General features: G+C 34.3%; 2 protein-coding genes across 3 annotated transcripts; one reads left to right on the top strand and one right to left on the bottom strand.

Annotated features, from left to right (window-relative positions):
• Positions 1–4,429: 4,429 nt before the first annotated feature.
• On the top strand, positions 4,430–8,260 carry LOC18608310 (Polymerase/histidinol phosphatase-like protein). 2 transcript variants are annotated; one of them, XM_018115515.2, is made up of 5 exons: positions 4,430–4,847; positions 6,138–6,262; positions 6,524–6,835; positions 6,946–7,115; positions 7,473–8,260. In XM_018115515.2, the coding sequence occupies exons 1-5, from the start codon at positions 4,512–4,514 to the stop codon at positions 7,886–7,888; spliced, it is 1,359 nt and encodes a 452-aa protein (XP_017971004.1). In that variant the 5' UTR covers positions 4,430–4,511; the 3' UTR covers positions 7,889–8,260. The 2 variants fall into 2 exon arrangements, with proteins under 2 accessions (XP_017971004.1, XP_088660179.1); XM_088804053.1 differs by having other exon boundaries at positions 4,434–4,847; positions 6,521–6,835.
• Positions 8,261–8,654: 394 nt separating this feature from the next.
• On the bottom strand, positions 8,655–15,605 carry LOC18608309 (uncharacterized). Its single transcript, XM_007042930.3, has 13 exons — positions 15,225–15,605; positions 14,707–14,780; positions 14,290–14,373; positions 14,084–14,164; positions 12,541–12,621; positions 11,460–11,552; positions 11,084–11,263; positions 10,893–10,960; positions 10,688–10,739; positions 10,291–10,344; positions 10,099–10,191; positions 9,365–9,431; positions 8,655–9,105 (listed from the first exon to the last, which is right to left on the bottom strand). Exons 1-13 carry the CDS (start codon positions 15,364–15,366, stop codon positions 9,014–9,016), a joined length of 1,161 nt encoding a protein of 386 aa, XP_007042992.2. The 5' UTR covers positions 15,367–15,605; the 3' UTR covers positions 8,655–9,013.
• Positions 15,606–15,668: the final 63 nt, after the last annotated feature.

Genomic DNA, 15,668 nt, shown 5'->3' with positions numbered 1-15,668 from the left:
TTGCATTTGCAAGATTACTTACACAATTTATTCGCTTGCGAGCACATTTTCCTAACTATGCAATCAAGACAATTCGTCTTGAAAATGCTGGTGAATTTACATATCAAGCCTTTAATGAATATTGCATGTGAGTTGAAATAACTGTTGAACATCCTATTGCTTATGTTGATACACAAAATAGTCTAGCAGAATCATTTATTAAATGCCTCAAATTGATCGCAAGGCCATTACTTATAAAATCTAAACTCTCCATTTTTGCTTGGGGACATGCCATTTTGAATGTAGCAAAACTTGTAAGCATCAAGCCATTGAATTATCATAAATTTTTCCTTATACAATTGGTTTATGGTAAAGAATCAAATATTCCCCATCTAAAAAATATTTGGATGTGCGATATATGTCTTAATTACTCCACCATAATGCACAAAGATGAGTCATTTATGGATGCTAAGAATATATGTTGGATATGAATTTTCATCTATAATTAAATATTTAGAACCGTTAACCGGAGATTTATTCATGGCAAGTTTTTTTATTGTCATTTTAATGAAACAATTTTCCCAGCATTAGGAGGAGAAAATAAACAACTAGAAAAATTTTTTTCTTTGAATGAATTATCATTATCTAGTTTTGATCATCACACAAACTAATGTGAAATTGAAGTTCAAAAGATAATAAATTTACAAAATATAACAAATCAACTGCTATATGCATTTACTGACTTAAAGAGAATAACTAAATCTCATATAGCAACTGAAAATGCTTCAATTAGAAATGATATCCCTGAAAGACAACCAGTTATTGCTAATAAGTCTTAAACATGCCAGAAGCGTGGAAGACCAATCGATTCCAAAGATAAAAATCCTTAAAAAAGAAAATGAGCAAATATTCAAGATGGTCAGAAAAATAAAACAAAAACTCCATAAGAGATCGCTGACATAATTCAAGAAGAAATCCAGATGCCTGAGCTCAATAAAAATGAAGAGATCTCAATAAATTATATCATAACAGGAAAAAAATGGAACTAAAATAAAATAAACTTCGATGATATTTTGCATATAATGTAACGCTTAACATCAGGAATGAAAATGAGGATCTTGAACCAAAATCTGTTAAAGAATATAGAAATTAAAATGATTGGTCAATATGGAAAAACACAGTCAAGGTAGAATTAAATTTACTTGCAAAATGTGAAGTTTTTGGACTTATGGTTTGAACACCAAATGATGTAAAACTAGTGGGATATAAATAGGTATTTGTGCGAAAAAGAAATGAGAAAAATAAAATTGTGAGATACAAAGCACGGCTTGTCGTACAAGGTTTTACTCAAAGGTCTAGTATTGATTATGAAGAGACATATTCTCTTGCGGTGGATTTAATTACATTTCAATATTTAATTAGTCTAGTAATGCATGAGAAACTTGAAATTCATCTAATGGATGTCATTACAATATATTTATATGACTCACTTAACAACGATATCTATATGAAAATCCCTGAAAGATTAAAATTGCTTGAAGCACATAAATTGAATTCTTAAGAAATTTATTCAATTAGATTAAATAAATCTTTGTATTAATTAAAATAATTTAAACGCATGTGATATAATCGCTTTAGTGAATATTTGTTACAATAAGGCTATAAAAATAAGCCTATATGCCTATATGTTTTCATAAAAGGATTTGGATTTGAATTTGAATTTGTCATAATTGCTATTTATGTTGATGGCTTAAATATTATTGGAACTACTAAAAAGTTATTAAAAACTTTGAATTACTTAAAAAAAGAATTTAAAATGAAAGACCTTCGCAAACAAAATTTTGTTTAGGTTTTCAAATTGAGCACTTGACGAATGAAATTTTTGTCTATCAATCAAATTATATAGCAAAAGTGGTAAAATAATTTTATATAAACAAAGCATATCTATTGAGTTCACCAATAGTTGCAAGAACATTATATGTGAAAAAGGATCACTTTCAACTTCAAAAGAATGATGAAAAACTACTTGGTTTTGAAGTACCATATTTTAGTACAATTGGAGTACTAATATATCTTGTTAGCAATACACGACCTAATATATCTTTTACCGTAAATTTATTAGTAAAATATAATTATGCTCTAACTCAAAGACATTAGAATGGAATTAAACATATACTTAGATATCTCCAAGAGATTATAAATATAAGTTTATATTACTCAAAAGTATCCAAATTAGATTTAATTGGTTTTGCAGATGTTGGATATTTATTTAATCCACACAAAGCTTGATCTCAGATAGGTTATTTATTCACATATGGAGGTACGACTATTTCATGGCGTTCTAAAAAATAAATTATAGTTGCTTTTTCTTCCAACCATGTATAAATTTTAGCAATTCATGAGGCAAAGCTTGATGTCAAACAAGTTAATTATTCACATATGGAGGCATGACTATTCCATGATGTTCTGTAAAATAAACTATAGTTGTTACTTCTTCTAACCATGCATAAATTTAAAAATTTATGAGATAAGTCGTGAATGTGTTTGTTTAAAATCCGTCATTCAACATATTCGAGGATCGTGTGACTTATCAATCAAAAAGAAAAATCCAACGATGCTATATGAGTATAATACTACTTGCATAACTCAATTGAAGAAAGGATACATTAAAGGTAATAAGACAAAACATATTTCACCAAAGTTCTTCTTCACTCATGATCTCTAAGAAAATGGTGATATTAGTATTCAATAGATTCGTTCAAGTGACAATCTAGCAAATTTAGTTCACCAAAGCCCTTCCTACTGTAACATTTGACAAGTTGGTATAAAAGATTGGAATACATTTTAAAGATCTCAAATAATGCAGTCATTGAAAGGAGTAAGATATGTACGGTACTCTTTTTTCCCATTGGGTTTTTCTTTATGAGGTTTTTAATGAGATAGTATTTTAAAGCGTATATTTGAAAAGAATTATGTACTATTTTTCCTCAATTAGGATTTTTTTTTAATAAAATTTTTTTTAGTAAGGTTTTAATGAAACATATTCTTAAAATAATGGACATTCAAGGAGGAGTGTTATGAACATATGTGAATATCTATTGTATTTCATTATATCCAATGTATCTTCTCAAATCCAATGTACCTCTTTATACCTAATGTATATATTTATGTAAGTATATCCCTATCTTTTGGATCCATTCATATATATACATTCCTAACTGCTAAGTTCATCATTTCTATTTATGTAAATATATTCTCCCTCCATCTATGTAAACGTATAAACAGAGGTATTATAGTTGATGGTATACACCCTTCAAAAGAAATAAAAATAGAAGATCTTTTTACCTTCTAATTACCCCCCTCTAATTTTTTTCTTTCAAAGTTATATTTTACAACATTTAGAGTCTTGACAGAGGATTTTTTTTTAATGATTCATCTAATGAAGTGATATCACTCAATTTATGATATTAAATTTAAAAAGTAATTTTTATTTTATAAATTTTAAATTTAAAATCTCTAAGTTAAAATTACAAATTCATAATTTTTTTCTTAAAATTTTCATTATCAAAAGAAGGCCTAAAGTTTAGGTTAGAAACTTAAAAGGATAATCTTACAATACAATATACCAAATTAATCGCATAGATTGAATTTCTGGATGTCCTATGGATAATTAAGGTTATTTTTAATATTTAATGTGAAGCTCAAAATTTAAATTTAACAATTGGCACGATTAATATTCTACTATAATTTGTACGGTAGGCTTGACAAAGTAAAATTGAAAAAACAAATTTCTCTAGGATTTTAATGCCTCGAATAGAGTCCATGTCGTGCAGGTAGGGCATGACCCACCGCCAGGCTTAGTACTTTTATTTTTATAAAAGGAGAAAAATAATTAATTAAATTGAGCTCTCCATATTGGTTAAATTAAAATTCTTTCAAGGTGGGGCTGGATAATTCCAAATTATTTTTTGTTTTTTAATTAATATAGAGAATAAAATAAAAAAAAATCTAGGCAATATAGAAATCTTTCACTAGAAAAGTATAGATTTGCTTTGTAGTTTTTAGAAATTACTAGTAAAAATTAGAGTCATTATTATAACAATAATAAAGTAGAAGAAATGGGTAATGGGGGAAGAAGGAAGAGGGTCAGAAAAACAAAGGTACATCTTTCGGACCAAAAGGAAAGAAGGACACCTGTGACCTACAACATCGAGCTGTGACACAAAACAAAGCAAGGGCAGTGCCCAGTATTGGGCAGTGTAGGGTAGCCCCCCTATGGCTCTGGCCCTGGCGTCCTGCCCCTGCTTCTGCCTTTGTCTTGGCCTTTTACGTATCTAATCTCTCGTCAAAACTTCCATCTGTCTAATCTACTATCTATCCTAAAATAATAGAAAATAGTACCTTTCTTTTTGCAGTCATCCTCTTTTTCTCTTTTACTATTTCTACTGTTCTCTCTCTATCTCCCCCCCCCCCCCCCCCCCCCAATCCTTTCTCTCCCTCGGGTCAAAAGAAAAACAAAGAATTCATCATCCATGGTTGGGCTTGGCGATAGCAATTCCAGTTGCAATAATAACAACAAAGCAAAAGACAAGAAGAGGAAGAAGAAGAAGAAGCGTGGGGGTAGCAAGCGGAAGATGACCGCTGAGCAAACTCTGGCTTTCAAGTCGGTGACTGAATGGGTTTATTTGGATCACCAGAATTCTTCTTCCACAGCGGCCTTATCTTCGTGGGTGGTGGATGATTTTGGGGTGCAGAAGAGTCTGGGAAGAGGCATGGAGAAAGTGGTGTTTGAATTGCATTCCCATTCTAAACATAGTGATGGGTTCTTGTCCCCTTCTAAGCTCGTTGAGAGAGCTCATGGCAATGGGGTGAGTCAAGATTCTTTCCCTATTTATATTAAAACGATATCAGATATGGGTTTTGCTTTTTGTTTCTGAATATTCTCTGTTGTTGGAGTTTTTGAATGAATGCTTCATCCAAAATTTTTTGATTGAATAGCTGAAATATAAGTCGTACTTTTTGTGGATTTATTGCGTTTACTGTTATAAAGGTGTATTGTCTTTCTTGAACATTTGATGGAAATGTTTTGCTTTTTGTATGTAAATTTCTCTATGTATTCTGTTACATGTTTTGTTTTTTATTGGTTTAACTCATTCTTTGACTCCTATAGGCTCTGGATACCAAGGCTATGGCTATGTCTTCTTCTTGTACCGTTGAGTGAACATTTAAAGACTTGTACTTTTGTGTCTGTCTCTTATGTTCAAGTTTCTAATTTTATTTTTCCTAGTGCTGTTCCTTTTTCTTGCTTGCAAATTTAATGCTACTGTGTACTAGCTAGTAATTGTGAAATCTATGATGGTCCATATCTATGTATTTTTGTGGTTGTTGGTTGAAAAAAAAGGGTAAAAGTGCAAAGTTTTGGAGGTGAATTCCAGCAAGAAGTATCTTTTCAAAATTTGTCACATTAGCATTTGACAGGAAGGTGTCATGGTTATGGATGTCGGAGCTTGGGTCTAATTTAGCCAACAAAATCCGCCCGTGAACTAAATAGATTCTAGGTAGCACATAAATGGCCAAAGCTACCCAGCAGAGGACAGAAGCTACTAAGCTAGTAGTTTTTTAAACTGTTCACTCTATATGTTTCTGTTTTTCTTGCTCCCTTCCCCTCTACCCTCCTTTTTTTTTTCCTTTTTAAACACAAACACTCACTGAGGAAACAGGAAAAAGGTTTCTGGATTGAAATATGACAGGTTTTTGATAATTGTCTGATGTTGTTGTGAGTCATTTTTTGCATATTGAAATGTTTTCACACATTTCTCTTTTGTTTTAAGTGAGTTTCGTTTTGACTGACCTTCAACTGAGACTACGGAGCTGCTTAATTGAGCTTGAATTCCCAAATGCGTGTAAAGTTTGAGGAATAACAAAATTCAAAATAGGAAATCAGTTTCATTTTAGGGAGCAGACTAGTATTGTAGGAGGCATTCAAGGATCCTTTATGTGGAGATATCTATTAGAAATTAATTCTTTACTGCCAATTTAATCTTTCATGTTTTGTTTCTTTCAACTGTTTCGTTGAATAAATTGGCAGCCCTTGCATATAGGTTCTTTAATACATTGTAAGTAATTGGAATTTAATTAGTACATTGTGTTCAGAACAGGTGAAAGTTCTTGCTCTGACAGATCATGATACAATGTCTGGGATCCCTGAGGCCATAGAAACAGCTCGCAGATTTGGTATCAAGATAATCCCTGGTGTTGAGATCAGCACAATATTCTCACCAAGGTTTTTGTTCAATTAATACAATCAACATTAGTTAATGCAGTTTTTCTTTTAATATTTTTAATAGTTATTTACATGAGCCAGGACTGTCTCCTGGTACTTTCAGACGATTTATCCTCTGGCTTCAGGGGCTAAATTTGTCAAATCCTGGATTTTAGTGAGATGTGGCCAAAGTTAGCCCTTTCTGAAAGAAGCAGACTGTCCAGTTGTTTTTCGTTCTCTGTACGTCTACCTCTTATGTTTCATTTCTTGATTCAAAAGCAGGAACTCTGAAATGGAGGAACCAGTGCACATCCTTGCATATTACAGCAGCTGTGGCCCAACAAGGTATGAGGAGCTGGAAACGTTCTTGGCTAACATAAGGGATGGACGTTATCTCCGTGCAAAGGACATGGTTTTGAAACTCAATAAACTCAAGCTACCTCTTAAGTGGGAGCATGTTACTAAGATTGCAGGCAAGGGAGTGGCTCCTGGGAGACTGCATGTAGCTCGAGCTATGGTTGAAGCAGGTTATGTAGAGAATCTAAAACAAGCTTTTGCCAGATATTTATATGATGGTGGACCTGCTTATTCCACGTAATCATCTTTTCTTATTTGTATCTTTTCCCCCTTGATAATGCTCCATGCATATTTCTTAATTTTTTAAAGAAAGGATTTATGAGAATTTTTGTTTGGTCCTTGGTTAGGGGAAGCGAGCCTCTTGCAGAAGAAGCAGTGCAGCTTATATGTGAAACAGGGGGTTTAGCAGTGCTGGCTCATCCCTGGGCACTAAAGAATCCTATTCCCATCATAAGAAGGTTAAAAGATGCAGGGCTTCATGGAATGGAGGTTTACAGAAGTGATGGAAGATTGGCAGGTATTATATTTGCTGTGTTAATATCCTCGTCTCTCACACACATGCTTTTACACATCCACCTGGCAATCCATGCAATTAGAGAAAAAAAATTCAATCATGCTCACAGAAATGCTCAATTATGTCCTTATGATTGCAAAATCTGTTTCTACACTTGGATGTAGCATTTTCTTATTTTTTCTTGTTATATTATATTTCATTTATTATTATTATTATTATTATTTGTTGTTTATGTTGAGCTCTGCTTTACTCAAAGATGAATGATTTAAGATTAGTTGCTATACCTATTCACTATTCTCATGTTTCTGCCCATTTTCTTTGCCTGCCACTTAAAAGCTTTTGCTGCCATTTGATCAACAGCGTACAGTGACTTGGCAGATACTTATGACCTTTTGAAGCTTGGAGGAGCAGATTATCATGGGAGAGGTGGGCATGGTGAGTCTGAACTAGGAAGTGTGAACCTTCCAGTGTTGGTTTTGCATGACTTTCTTAAGGTAGCTCGACCTATCTGGTGTGGTGCCATTAAGGACATTTTAGAGACTTATGCAGAGGAACCCTCTGATTCAAATCTAGCCAGGATTGCAAGATTTGGGAGGATGGGCAGTTTCAGGGGAAGTTCTCCCTTGAGTTGTGGCCAGGACTTTATTGATTGTTGTTTATCATCCTGGTTGACTACCGAAGAAAGGCAGAATGCTGAGTTTGAGGCTATTAGATTGAAGCTTTCCTATATTTCAATCGATCTGGGTGAAGTACAAGCTCCTATAGGGAGTAAATGATGATTGAAAAAGATTACGACATTTGCTTCTTGGAATGATGCTGAGAACACTGAGTGATAGTTGATTGAAAAAGAGTACGACATTTGCTTCTTGGAATGATGCTGAGAACACTGAGTGGCAGATTCTTTTCCTTTTGAATAGTTTGGAAAAGACTGGAATTTAAAAGTAGTCATAGTCTGTGTTAGCTGCTGGGATCTTGATTCAACCGAGTCGTTTTAATTTTTTTTTGGCCCTTTCTTATTTTCTTGCCAGCATGAAAAAACATGTATATCAATGTACCATCTACTCGCTTTATTCTCCTGTCTGTCCTTTCTAGAAGCTGATATAATTCTTGTTTTCTAAAGGTTAAAATATAGAGTATTCCTTTGGCTACTTGGAATTCATTCAGTTAAGCTTGGTATTCAGAACATTATCCAAGAGTCATCCATCCTGTGTTATAGTTGTGCACTGAAGATTTTCCACTGCCTAGCTCAATCAGAGGGAGAAGATAGCATAGGTCGTTCATTTCTGACGTCTATCGAACGCCCTGCCCTTAAGCCACATTTTCCAGGTAGCCAAAGCATTTATCCGATTGGATCCAAAGTTAGCTAATTGATACAAAGAGGCCGCATTCTGCTGATTGACCAGGCCTTTTCTACTTTTTGGTGTGTTCATCAACAAAATACTCCCACCAAATCCCAGTCACTACACATTCCCACGGTATTAGAAGAGTTGGACATCTCTGCCAAGATTCTAAAAGCATTTTCTGTCAATAAGAATCAAAAAGGAAAATCAATTACGACGTTCATAGATTCTTCTAATGCGTAGTTTTAAGTTTCAACCCTCTGGCATAATGACGCCAAAGTTCATCAAACTTTCAATAAAAAATCAACGCTCATTAAATTACAAGTGTTCAACCCATTTTTCTTTCTTTTCACAGTGAAAGTAGAAATAGAAATTTAGTGGTTGGAGATGGAGTTAGAAAGAAGTCAAAAAATCTGACAATTTCAGAAATGATAGGAGGACCAATTTGTCACATAATCTTTGGCATGAAGCAGTGTGGATCCCTGTGAAAGCATGATCCAAATACTGTTGTGCTGGAAGCCAAGGCAGCATCCTGGAAAACTAGGCAGAAATGCAGAAAAATCATCTAAATTTGCCAATTTCCATCTTCTTCTTCATCCTTCTTTGGCCATGATATACGAATGAGTCAATTATCCCCGCAACTGTAAAGATACCTAAACAAGCAAGTACCACAATCTGTCACTTAAAACTAACCATGACCATCTGGTAAAGCTTGCCAATACATTAGTAAATCCAAAAAGAAAATAAAAACTATCTCTAACTTTATTCAAGTCAAAGCAGGAAGAAAATGACTAGAACTAGGTTCAGTCACAACTTATAGTACATTATTAGGCCAGAGAGACAACTTATAGTACAGGGTTTGGAGTAATCTATCACACACAAGAAGATAGAGGGAGTTAGTAATGATAGTACCTCCAATTACTGCACATATGTTGGTGATAAAGTGCAAAAATGAAATATGTTCCTCCTTAAAAGTGACCTGCACAGGGCAAAGTGAAAAGTAATGTTATACAGTTTCTTTATTTTGGTTACATAGGGACTTGTTAATGTCTTGGCAATTCAACAATAGATTCGGCTTCTCCCCATTACTTTTCAGTACACCTTTATCATCATTCAAATGTATAGGCTCCACAATTTATGGCTTGATTCTACACATGTGAATGGTGATGATGGATGTATTGAAAAGTAATTGATGAGCCAAACCTTTCTACGATGGCCACCTTGAAGCATCAGCAGGCAAAGCATATGGGACTTTCTGATGTATGCAAAATATCATGTTTACTTCAAGTTTTCTGCTTTGGAATCAGGAGATAAGGGTCAAAGGCAGGTTGAGGAAAAGAAAGAAAAGAAGATTTGAGCTCCTGAGAGAATGTCCAAATTCAAAGACTGATCGCCTTAGAATAAACTAGATACAATACATTTCTATTTTTTCACAAATAACAATTCAAATATAACAAACTCATTATCAATGACGAAGAAATAAAACTTGTAACAAACCAAACATCCAGCAGGTAGAGAAATGCAAAGCAATATTGGGAATAAGAAAAGGGTTCTACTGAGAGCAGAAGTACCTATATTATCATGAAACTACACCCAAAAAAAAAAAAATCTGATTAGATTGGAAGGTGTACATAGAAGGAACCTACCTTTATTGGAGAAAAGTCATAGATGAAAAAAACTCCAGGATGAGAGTTAGGATAAATGACCTCCAAATTCTTGAAATGCTGCGTCACAGAATACTGTGCAATAGGAATGCTGGCATGTATCAGAACATGATCCAATAAATATGATAAAACAATGTGATTTTTAATCTCAACATGTCAACTGTCAAGCAGTACCTGATTAGAGTGAACAGTGCGGCCTCTGATGTCAGTATATATTGTGGGGACCACCTACAAAATTAACCAAGATATCTGTTCACAAGTCCACACATAGGCACTCAAGCACAACTAAAAACAATGACTGTATGCTGTGAACTTGGAGAGAGAGAGAGAGAGAGAGAGAGAGGTCCACATAATCTGCTAAATTTATTTGTTCTTTTTCAAAGAAAATAAAAAGAGAGCAATTATAATTTGTTATAGGTAGAGTCTGCAATTATTAGGTGCATCAAAATTAGTTCCTTCAATCGACCAGCATGGGCATGAAAATGAAAGCTAAAATCACAAGATACCATTGATCTGTCACTTAAAAAAGCTTAAGAACAAGGAACATTGATAGATAGTTTACAATACCAACCTTGATGAAATACTGGTACATACCATTTGAGGTTTCATGTATCCACTGTGCCCTAAAACAGCAATATGGAACCACCATTAAAATTTTCAGTACTTGGATTCTTTTTCATTTTCAGTTTGAAAAGAAAGAAGATGATGCCAGAAAGAATATAGAAGAGTCTTTAAGAAGCGGGAGTAGCCATGATGAAAAAGAAAATACAAATTACCCATCAAGAGGATTTACCACACCAGGGAAGTATTCACCAAAAGCTAACCGATTAATTCTGTGACTTATCTGTATTTTACACCAAAAATACCAAACATCATTACCATTAGAAATTCATATAAACCACAAATCTATATTAACATAAAACATTTTCATCACAAAAGAGAACTTAAATACAAATATAAGCCTCACATTATAACTATCCTTCTGGAAAGCTAGCAAGTCACTGAGAAAAATATTTGTCTGATGAAAGCTTTTCCCTGGTGCAAAATGAAAATTTCCAGCAACCTTATTAACTTCAAGAGATCCATGAATGTTGCATCCTTCACCATCCTCATCTTTCACCCTTTGGATAAAGCCTTCTCTTTTACACTGGAAAACCCAAAAAAAAAAATGTAAAAAGCACAGACATAATATAAATTCAGAAAGTAGGATTTGTTTTCCCAAGCTAGGGAGCAAGAGATGAAAATTTTACAGAATATACAGATCCCATTAAATCTTAGCACATGCAGCGTATAATTATCCAGCAGCGCCAAGAAAACACTGGAAAAAGAACTTGCAAAGAAACCTGGTCAATCAAGTCCACATTAGTCATTGCCCACCCTTTTTGCCGATATGCCTCACGAACCTCTTCACATGAGTTACAACAATCATCATCTGACTGCACCATACAGAGGGACCTCTCATTAGTGGCATACACACAATCAAATAATTAGCTAAGGTGTTACATATAGGATATGTATTCCAATTAAGCTTGTATACCATCCTTGACATCATTAAATCATACTAATTTCAGCAGTCAATTCCAGAAAAAATTTTCAAACTGTTCAGTCCTGTAACTTATATATCTTTCTTTATCAATTTTGTAAAGCACTAATATGTCTTCAAGCATCATGCTTTCTTAAGGTATAGGCAATCAATCTCTTACAGCACTTTAATCACAATTCAAATTTTCTTGGAAGATTTAGCCACTCTGTACCATCAACATTTTAAATTGCAATGCATGGATGGCAAGCTAACAATTGAGAACCAAGATCTGACAACCTCAGAATTAAATAATGTACTCCAGATCATTTGGACCGTCCACCACCAAGTTAGCCATTAATCATTACTTCCATCCTACACATGAACAATTCCGACCTGAGAACTCTCTTTACTCTTAGCCACTTGCATATCACTGCATAGCAGATTAACTCAGGAGGCATTTAAGCACTCAGAGGTTTAAGAAAAAGCCCATATCCAAATTACACTTTTCCTTACTATAGTTTGCTGTATTCACCCAGTTCTTAACAAAACACTAGTTTTTTCTCAGAAAGAGTCAAGGTTATACTTGATGTAGAATGTTGTTGTTCTCCAAGATTTTTAACTTGCATACAATAGCAAAGAGAGATGCATAAGTTTTTGTAGCCGAGAAAAATTTAGAGGGATAACTAGACACTAATCACAATGAACTATACCAAGCCTGATAATCACATGCACATATTTCCCAGTTTTTAAAGCAATAAATTGTTTCTCGAATATTTCAGGAAAAATTTCCCAGCCATTTACTAGTTCATATCCTTATTAGCACCTAATAGATATTATTCAACATGCTTCAAATATCAAATTGAAAACATAGTGACATAAGGGGTTCCAAATATCAAACATACCTGTTCTGCACCAAAACATGACCCACAATATGTCTCATTGTGTTCAAGCCTGCCACCATGCCTCTGCAGAGGTTTCTCAATCTAGGAAAAAAAAAGAAGAAAATTAAGCCAAAAAACACTAAATAGGGGTAACAACATAAACAAGTAAAAAGAAGCATAATGAAGACTATTTAATGAAGTGGTGATACCATCCATCAAATGCCAATATGTCAAGGATTTCACGTAAAAGGGGGTTGCGACATCTCAATAATCAGAGAATACTGCAATCAGACATCTCTACCAGGTTGATGCAAAAGTGTACCCATGACAAGTTCTAACTCCAGTTATTACCAATTAAACACTCAACTATGGTTATGGAGCCTTAACACAAAGCTATCTTCCCTAACTCGTTAAACAGATTAATCCACAGAATTAGTCTGGAAACCTTATCTTTATTTCTTGCAGTGTTTACTTTTACTTTTCATAAAATTTACAAACTTTCGGGAAGCTTTAAGAAAACCAAAAGCTCTGAACACCATCTTCTCAACTGGAAACCATGAACCATTACTTTTAAAATTTCCACTCACCACTGAAAATGCTGTTGTTAGATCTTCTCTAAAACTGCCCTCCAGAAGAGATAAATTGGATTCTAAAAACTTATTAAACAATATCCACTGATGATCCTGCGAACAGATCCTATCTTATCACAAGTAGAAACATAATGCAACTAAAATAGAGACAGTAGTGGACTTTTTTCCCCTGTGGCATCGTATCATATCTACTCAAGTTGAATAGCACTGAGGATTAACAGATGCCTTTTCATGGGGGAATATAGGTGCTAATCAACACGAATCATACTTTCATGAGGAAAAAAAATGAAATGAGTTGAAAATGAAATTAAAATGACACAGAAAAAGAAACAAATATCATATAGTATCATGAATGAAATGGTGGCTAATTATTGTACTTTCCTTAAGTAAGACTTAATCAACTCAGAAAGAGCTTGCATGGGCTATAGGAAGACTATAAATTTTAGATTTCTTTGAAATCTCCAACTTTCTTAAAAGCTATATAGCCTATAGGCGCAATTTGTTTGGCAAAAGCCAATTATGTTTGGCCTGCAGAAGAATTTCATATCATTTGCATCGCATGGCTTACCTATAAGTTTTAATTGAAGCATGGCATCTTTCTTTCACCTCCAACCTTAGATCTTTCTTCTCCTTCTTAATGACTGATTAAGAATTTAGGGATACTTTCTTAATCATTCTGGCCAATTTTTCCATACCCTTCTCACAAGCATTCCCAAATGCATAAAAAATTATTCAAAATTGACCCCACCGTCTTGACTTCCTTCTAAATACTCTATAAATTTCAATTGTTCTTATCCAGCATAATGCCAATGTTGTAACATGTCCTTCTAAATTACATATGTCATTTCTGTTGAGTGCATGGTTTATATAGGCCTCATTAACAGCAGTTTACAAAAGCAAAACTACCTTTCAACAGCAGGATGTCCAAAAAATTCAAATAAACAAGAAGAGCTGGTGAATTATCTTTCAACTACCTTTGGTGCTCCAATGCCATCCTGCCTGGATTCTATCACATCACCATGAGCATTGATTCGTTTCTTAATTATATCATGTTTCTGCACATAAAATTGCAAGTTTACAAATGCAAGCAGACACAAAGGTGAAAAGCTGATTGAAAGTAATAAAAAAAAATCAAAACAATAAGCAATGTTCATCCGAGCATCTGCTGTGTTGCACGTACTATGTCAAGATGTTGTTCTCCACTGATATCCATAGCATCAAGATTGAGTAGCGTACATGGAATAGCAGGAAAAGTGACATCAAACTGCATGTCCAAAGAGAACTGGGGTGTCAACAAGTAAAGCATGAATGATTACTAATAGGGTAAAGCAACATCAATGACAACAGCAACGTCAACAACAACAACAACCATAAAGATTATAGTTTTAACATAAAAGGCTCTAACGCTTGTTCAAAGCTTGAGCTTGAATATTACATATCAGTACAATAACAAGCAGAAAGTTACTTTAAAAATATTTACAAAACATGATCAAGGCGCAACCTTGAAATACTGCATAGCACTAATTTTTACAGGAGTGAATTTAGAACATGAGCCTAGGTAATTCCTTTAAAATTAAGTAGCAAGAGAGATGATTACATTTATGCGTAGGGCTTCTCCTCTTGAAGTATCCACCAATAGCTTTGTCTCAGTAACAGTATGTAGGTATAATCCTGTGAAAAAATCCCCATAATAATAATTAGAACCATGATTCAAGAATTACATATCACCCTGTTTCAACAAGTAAAATTATTCTAAAAGCGAAAAACATGTAGTACTAATTTTATAATAGCCTATGTTGCTTAACTTCCAGTCAGCTGCTTACATCATTAACAACTTTCATCCAATTTTGGTTCTCCTGTAAGTAGAAGATCAAATATAAAAGCCAAAACAACGTACTTTCTAAGATATCTGTATCTACAATATTGCAACAATTTTGTCACTAAATTAGAAGGACGTGATCACCCAATACTCCGGTCAACCTCTACCTTAAAGATCTTACCTTTCCAGCGGATTATGTATTGCGTTCATAAAATTTAAAAACCCAATTTTCTAAAATTAAGATATATACAAAAATCCGCAGAAACAAACAGAGAAGGGGTCGAGAAAGGACTTACTGAATTCGGAGAAGAAGAGGAAGAATATGGCAAGAGAGGAGACGAGGGTGATAATGCCACCGGAGAGTGTGCGGCTGTAGAAATCCTCATTGACTTTTGGGTACGCATCCAAATTCCGTAGCTTGTTAAATACGTTCTCCATGGCCACCCCACCCTTCACCGGCGAGAAACAAAAGAAAAAGGCAGCAACTTCTCAAACCCTCTATTGGGAAAAAAAACTTGTGTGAATTATCTTTGTCTGTGTTTTTACGAAGAAAATGGACGCGGTCGGGAAAGGCAGATTTATTAAAGACGGCGCTCACGAGGAGAAAGAAGGAGACAGAGAGAAGGAAAGCCGGAGAATGAGGGGAAGACCCCAGGTGAAAGGCAACTTCTTGGCCACCGTCAATTTACATAAATGGGCATGATGATCAATGCATCAAGCGGGTCAAAGTCAAACTTGGT

Source organism: Theobroma cacao, chromosome 2 (genome assembly GCF_053813885.1).
Source record: "Theobroma cacao isolate CCN51 chromosome 2, ASM5381388v1, whole genome shotgun sequence".
In the NCBI taxonomy this organism is placed as follows: Eukaryota; Viridiplantae; Streptophyta; class Magnoliopsida; order Malvales; family Malvaceae; genus Theobroma; species Theobroma cacao.
The sequence above is the reverse complement of the archived record's forward strand: the minus strand, read 5'-3'. Positions and strand labels throughout refer to the sequence as shown.